General features: G+C 38.5%; 2 protein-coding genes across 2 annotated transcripts in view; both read left to right on the forward strand.

The window, feature by feature from the left end:
• The window catches only part of LOC109825172 (NAD-dependent malic enzyme 62 kDa isoform, mitochondrial), a 16,211-nt gene extending 13,094 nt beyond the window's left edge, over positions 1–3,117 (forward strand). The window contains exons 13-20 of the mRNA XM_020391938.1: positions 747–819; positions 909–995; positions 1,495–1,549; positions 1,624–1,695; positions 1,797–1,859; positions 2,326–2,440; positions 2,533–2,707; positions 2,805–3,117. Coding sequence (XP_020247527.1) covers positions 747–819; positions 909–995; positions 1,495–1,549; positions 1,624–1,695; positions 1,797–1,859; positions 2,326–2,440; positions 2,533–2,607 — 540 coding nt within the window. The 3' untranslated portion in view covers positions 2,608–2,707; positions 2,805–3,117. The remainder of the gene's footprint in view (positions 1–746; positions 820–908; positions 996–1,494; positions 1,550–1,623; positions 1,696–1,796; positions 1,860–2,325; positions 2,441–2,532; positions 2,708–2,804) is intronic.
• On the forward strand, positions 3,824–4,687 carry LOC109825526. Its single transcript, XM_020392377.1, has one exon. The coding sequence runs from the start codon at positions 3,824–3,826 to the stop codon at positions 4,685–4,687; it is 864 nt and encodes a 287-aa protein (XP_020247966.1).

Here is a 7,337-nt window from a genome sequence, read left to right on the forward strand (position 1 = left end):
ACTAGGGAAACCTTTTTTTCTCATTTTCAATGAATTTAAATATTTTAACTTAGGAATCATGTGTTTTCCAAATGCAATTGGTTGATTGCAGCAAATGTTCCAAATGCAATTAGGTTTCCAGTGACTGTTCAGGTGGTTCCAGAGCATATTTTGTGTACTACCTTGAGGATTTCAGCTTGTGAACTAATGGAGCCAAATACTATGCTTCATACAAATGAGCATGTTGAAAATTATTAAAAGTGGCGGGCAGTGACGAATGGTTCCCTAGCAAATAAAAATGCAAAACTCAAACTCACCGGTCATCCCAAACATATATGACTTTTTGTTAGGTTGTATTATGTGAATTAACTAAGTATCGGCTTATATTTATCCATCTAGCATACCATGACATTCTTCTATGGCTTACTAATGAATGTGGTTTCACTTGGTACTTTTTATGTGTGTCCTCTGCTACATCCATTCGACTTTCAGAAGGTTATTATATTCTGTTCTAAGTACTGTCTTGTATATACTTGCATATCTAATAATTCATATCATTGTATTGTTTATGGCTTATCGATGTGGACCGTCTAATTAGGTTCTTTAGAGTCTTACTCCGATTCATATAATTCCATTAAATTATGCTTTCATAACCCTCATACCGGTTGTCATTTTTTTTATCCAAGGTTTCACAAAGTTTCAATTTGATATACAGAGCAAGAAATGTTTTTAGGATGGATTAATTCAGTATGATTTATGATATGCAGGTTTTAGAAGCCCTTAAAGACTCTTCTTCTACCCGACCAGCAATTTTTGCTATGTCAAATCCTACAAAAAATGGTATGTGGAACTGAATTATCTCTTCTTTATTATTTGTGATTTTCCCGTCTTCCTTTACTCATGATGGTTGGTATCCTTTCACAAAATAGCTGAATGCACACCTGAAGAAGCCTTTTCTATTTTGGGTGAGCATGTCATATTTGCCAGCGGAAGCCCTTTTCATGATGTCAATCTTGGTATGTCTTAACACAGTTCTTTCAAGTTAATCAATTCGGTTTTCGTATGATACAATATTAATTTTTGTTATTAGTTTGTGACCTTCTGTTCCTTCCCCTCTCCACTAGTAATATATAGGAAATTTTGACACCAGAGTTTGAAAGTACAAATCCATTCACCAGAGTTATGGGAAGAAAGATGTTTCATATTTTTTTTGTAAATTTTTTAATGCTAAACATTTTAAAAGCTTAAATCATTATCCAGCTTGTCCCAACTGTCTTGGAACCCTTAAAAATCCTTCGTTGGAGTCGTTTGCATGAAGTGATTCAAAGATAATAAAATAGCACAAATAGTTGTTCTTTTACTTCCTTTTGTAACTTGTGTGCGAACCATGGTATGGATTTGGAGAATTCTTCCATATGTTTACACATTAAAGAAGCATACCATTTTAAAAAATGTTTCATTTGTTTTTTTTCCTTTTCTCTTCCTTCTTATGATTAAATCTATTTGTTTTTGCAGGGGATGGTAAGATTGGCCGCTGCAACCAGGGAAATAATATGTATCTCTTTCCGGGGTGAGCTATATACTTTGTATCTGACACAAATGTGTTTTATACCAATTCTTATTTGTCCTGCTTTCTTCCTACAGCATAGGGCTCGGTACCCTTTTATCTGGTGCACGTGTTATCTCTGATGGCATGCTTCAGGCTGCAGCTGAATGGTAGTCTCAGTTTATCCTCTCTATCCTATGCTACTGAAATTTGTTGTTTATATAGATTCTTTCTAATGTTTTTCTTTCTGCATGTTTGACAACCCCTCCAGTCTTGCTGCGTATATGAAAGAAGAGGAAGTTCTTCAAGGGATCATATATCCTTCAATATCGAGGTGTGTTATGCAGCCCATGACATCTAGAAAGCAGCTAAAATTCAATTTTATTTCCTATCTGAGGAAATATTTGGAATCAGATTTGAGTTTCTTAATCAGATTCGAAGCAAAGTTATAGCAGTGGGAAAGTTTTTTATTGATACCTACTAAGCGCAGCATCCTGATACAGAAATATTGAAATTCATCATCTAACTGCATAAAGAAGCCCATAATGGTTGTCTATTACTATTTACCTCTGTTGTTATGTTTCAGTTATCTATTATGGTATAGTTTATCTAGAGGGATAGTTAGACGGTCGGATAAAAAATGAAGAACATGTTAGTTTCGGCCTCTAATGTCCGATGTGGATGAAGATGTTAAAAATGAAATAGAAATATGTAAATTATCCTGCACAAAATCTAGACATTCATCATCTCCAATTTGCATCTTAAAGCCAATAAATAATCCTACATTGTTATTTGTGCAGCATTCGGGACATAACCAAGGAAGTGGCTGCAGCTGTAGTCAGAGAAGCTGTGGCAGAGGATCTAGCAGAGGGGTACCGTGACATGGATCCCCGGGAGCTTCAGAAACTTACTAAGGTTGATATATAATGTTGTATCATATGCGTCTTTGTGTATAAGCTTCGGTTATTATGATTTTCTTGCTGATATCACTCTGTTTTATATTGAAGGAGGAGACTCTGGAGTATGTGCAGAACAATATGTGGAATCCTGTCTACCCTACCTTGGTGTATAGGCAGGACTAAGCTCCATGTTTTGTTCAATAGAGATGGACTAGTTGTTTGAAAGTTTAAAAGGCCAAGCCTGTATATGTATAATATATTTCTCGGAAAAGAATATTTAGAGGTAAGTATTATTACAAGAGTATATTTTCTTGACATACGAAGATTTACTCGAGTGTTGTTATAACCCACTGTACTCAAATGTCTTTTTCTACTTATAGGTGTTTGCTGTATGCAAGGTTGGAGGCCATTCGATGCCTCCTTAGTCCTCTACTGTCAATTATATTTGGTATTGTCCATAAAAAAGTTTTTGCTGTGTGATCTCTTGAGTTAGTTCAAATAACGGTCCATTAATTGGGCCTTCGAAATCGAAAGAATACTACTGAGATGATATCTACTGACTCAGCACTCCAGGGGATGTACAAGTGTACAAGTCATTTAGGAGTCGCCATTGGATGATATCTAAATTTGTGAAAGAATACTACTGGGATGATATCTAAATTTGTGAAGTCTGTTTGAATTAGCCTCTTTTCAGGGTGTGTTTTCAAATTACACAATTATATATATTTGTGATTCTTAAACTGATTATGTTACCTTAAGCTGGTAATTATTGGTTCAAATATATATGTTGTTTTGCAGGATTCATATACGCATTCACAACAAGTAAATATTAGAAGATCAACTTCTATAGGTGGAAGTCTATCGTCTGTTTATTTTTAGTAAAGAAATTGAATTTACAGAAATTATGCTGGCAGTTATATGGATGTGTAATGACCATTTTAGAGCAAGTGCAGCAAGCTCCCAGTTGGGAGTCCTAGTCAGCATGCTCTCAAGACCTCTCAAGCTTTTTAAAATAAAAAATTAACAAATTATACCTTGGGAGGCACTCCTTCTTTTATGGAGCTCCAACAAGCTCCTAGTTAGGAGCTCCAACAATATCAAAAAAACCCCTCTTCTATTTTAATATTTCACCCATTACATTTAATTATATTTAAATCTCTTGTATTTTATTTCTAACCGTTGCACACGGTCTTCGAGGCAACCCACGGTCTTCGAGGGAGCGCACACGGTCTTCGAGGCAACCCACGGTCTTCGAGGGAGCGCACACGGTCTTCGAGGTAACACACGGTCTTCGAGGCTGGGCACGAAGTTCGAGGTATCGCAAACTTTGACCGTCAACCGACTGATGCCTATAAAATTCGACGGCTTCTCTCCTCAACCCATCATCTCCCAAAATAAAATGTCTAGCTCATCTAGCTCTAGCGATGATGAAATGATAGAGACGTTCTTTCTTATGGGAGCTGCTGTCGTTAAGGAAGAAGAACAAGAGAAATGTTCAACTTCAGTTCAACACAAACGACGTATCGTGCTCCATCGAAACCGACTGGAAGGCCACAATCGGTTATTCCAAGATTATTTTGCTGACGCACTAACCTATCCTCTTTATTATTTTCGTCAAAGGTTCAGAATGAGGCGATTGTTATTCCTTCGAATCCACGACGCAGTCGTCGAACATGACAAGTACTTCGTCCAAAAGAGGAATGGTGCTGGACAGTTAGGACTATCTAGTCTTCAAAAGATTACTGCAGCTATGCGGATGCTCGCATATGGAGCATCCGCTGACTCCGTTGACGACTACGTTCGGATCGGTAAAAGTACGTCGCTTGAGAGCGTGAAGAGGTTCGTTCGATCGATTATCAACATCTTTGGAGAGGAATACCTTCGTGCACCGACTAATGAAGACGTTGCACGCCTGCTCGAGGAAGGCTCACAACGAGGTTTTCCTGGTATGCTTGGGAGCATTGACTGCATGCACTTGACTTGGAAGAACTATCCAACTGCCTGGCAAGGTATGTATACTGGACATTTTCATGAACCTACAATTATTTTGGAGGCCGTAGCTAGCAAAGATCTTTGGATATGGCATGCCTTCTTTGGACTGCCGGGGTCTCACAATGCCTTAATGTTCTACATCATTCACCGGTTTTCGCACAACTTGCGGAGGGAAGAGCTTCACCGTGCAACTATACTGTCAATGGCCACGAGTATAATATGGGATACTATCTCGCCGACGGGATTTACCCAGAGTGGTCCACAGTGCTGAAAGATATCATGACAACTTGTATCATAATGCATAACATGATCGTTGAAGATGAACGTGATTGTTAATTGGACAACAACTTCGACTTTACCGATTCGATACCAGTCGTTGAACCTTCTCATGTGCAAACGGTGCCTCTAACCGAGTTCATCCAAAATCATCATCGGATCAGAAACACGCAAATACACAAATCACTAAAAAATGATTTGATCGAGCATCTGTGGCAGCTTAAGGGATCCATCGCCGAGGATTAAGTTTCTTTATGTCTAATTTCAGAAAAGGAGTTCAAGTTGTTGTACTACGCCAATTTTATTTTCAATAAAGTAGTTGTTTTCATTCAATGCCAAAATTTTCAACTTCAAGTACAATCATAAATCTAATATAAGATAATATTTGATAATTAGGAAGAACTAATGAGGATGCGATGCGAGTACAATATATGATAATTAGGAAGAACCCTTGGACATCCACCTCTCCAATATCTCTGCCTGACGCATTTCAAAGTATTGTCGTTGAACTGAATTGAGTGTTGAGAGATCGATCTTCATGATATCGTCATCTTGTTTCTTCTGTTTTAGCTCCATTTTTTCTTTGTTGGTTTGCTTCATCCACGCGAAAGCCTCTCCCATAATGGACTTAGCGGACTCAGATTTGTCCACATTTTGTTTCCTCTTGAGTTTTGCCGCTTTCCTCCCTTCAGGCCTTGCTATAACATCATCCGAGTCAATGTTCAACTCGATGGGGGTCGCTGGCATGGAATTGTTTGGTGAGGAATCAGAGTCCGTGGTTCTTCTCGGCTGTGATCGAATCTTATTGTAATTTTCCATTTGTTGGATCCACTTTTGGTGATGACGCAACTCAACCCAGCAATGGTCAAACACGAATGGCTTACCATAAAGGGATTGGTATAATTCTTTTACTTCTGCAGTCTACACAAGAGTTAAATTTAGAATAAGCAAACATATAAGTTAAATATTTACATAAAAACATATAAGTTAAATATTTACCTGGTCAATAATTCCCGTACCAAATCTGGGTCTTCCTTCAATCTGAGCAACGCACCCGCAGAACTTGTTGACAGATAGTTGAATCGTTGACCAACGGTGCATCATTTGGTTTGGTGTGCGATTCGTTGGATCGGTGGAGTATTGGATAAAGTAGTCGTTAGCTCTGTGCCAAAACTTATCTTTGTGTTGCCCCGTACCTTGGATGGCGTCTTGGCTCGTGTTCAGCCAAGCAGACACAAGAAGCTTATCCTCGTGGACAGTCTAATTTTCGGACCGCGTGTAAGCCTTCTTCTTCTTTGTGGTCGGTGTTTCTTGGGATGACACTTGTTGTGTTGCGGATTGCGAGAACTCGATGGGATGACCTTCTTCTCCGACTTCTGTATAGAACGGCGAGTATAAGGTCGATCCTTCACCAGTAAGGAGATGCGAATAATAGTTTTGTGAGAGATCCATGAGATTTGTAATTTGATAGGGATATATAGAGTTTTTTTTATGAGAGAGTTGTGTGAAATAATTTGAGTAGTGAGATGTGAATTTATAGATGTTTTTTACAACAGTAAATTTTCAACAGTAATATTTTTCAACGGTCCAATTTTCACAACGTATCATTTTCCAACGACATGAATTTTCAACGGCTCGTTTTCACAACGTTCGATTATCATCTCCGCACAATTTCAACGAAAATTTCAACGAAAATTTCACAACTCATTCACCTCAAACAACGCACTCCGTTAAAAAAAAATTAAATTCATCTTCTCCCTTCGACAACAGACCCAACCCCAAATTCATCTTCACCTCAAACAACTCATTCCCTTTGACATCATCTCCTCCATCATCTCCGCCATCAAGAATCATCTCCGCCATCATCCATCAAATTCGTCGACATCATCTCCTCTCCGCCATCATCTCTGCCATCCGCCATCATCTCCGACATCATCTCCGCCATCATCCATCATCTCCGCCATCATCTCCGCCTTCAGTCTCCGATCCCACCCCGAAGTCTCCGATCCCACCGCCGATTTCTGATTTTGGAGGGGGGTTTTTGTAAATCCTCTCCCAGTTGGGAGCTCCCAAGCGGTCCACAAATTTGTGGAGCGCTTGGGAGCTTCGAAGCTAGCGCTTCGGAGGCTGTTGGAAGGGGATAAATCGGAGACTGAGGCCACGTCGGACCTGAGAGCGGAGCTTGGGAGCTTGCTGCCCATGCTCTTACATAGTAACAGAAGTTTATGTTGGAGCAGTGATTTTTCTATTGTCAAACAAGTGGAGGGGATACAAACATTTTTGATGCTTGAGTTGCATCTCATGTGAGGGTTAGGGGGTGCTTGTTTCAAATCCTATAATTTTAGGATATGGATTTTACCATGGGATTTGAAATCCATAGGTTTTTTAACATGGGTTGTGATTTCTAAAATGTTGTTTGTTTCATCAATATTTTGGGATATGTAATCCTATAATTTGTATTTTGTTTGTTTCAAACTCAAATTGTAGCATTACAAATTTTAGAATTTGAAATTTAGCATAAATCATCTCTCAAAGAAGGGATTTCACAAATGCTATAATATATTCGTTTTTTATTATTTGGGTATTCAATATCCCAAAATTTATTTTGAATCAAACAATGGTTATAGAATCCATAAACTAAAAAA

The sequence above is a fragment of the Asparagus officinalis genome, chromosome 10 (assembly GCF_001876935.1).
Source record: "Asparagus officinalis chromosome 10, Aspof.V1, whole genome shotgun sequence".
In the NCBI taxonomy this organism is placed as follows: Eukaryota; Viridiplantae; Streptophyta; class Magnoliopsida; order Asparagales; family Asparagaceae; genus Asparagus; species Asparagus officinalis.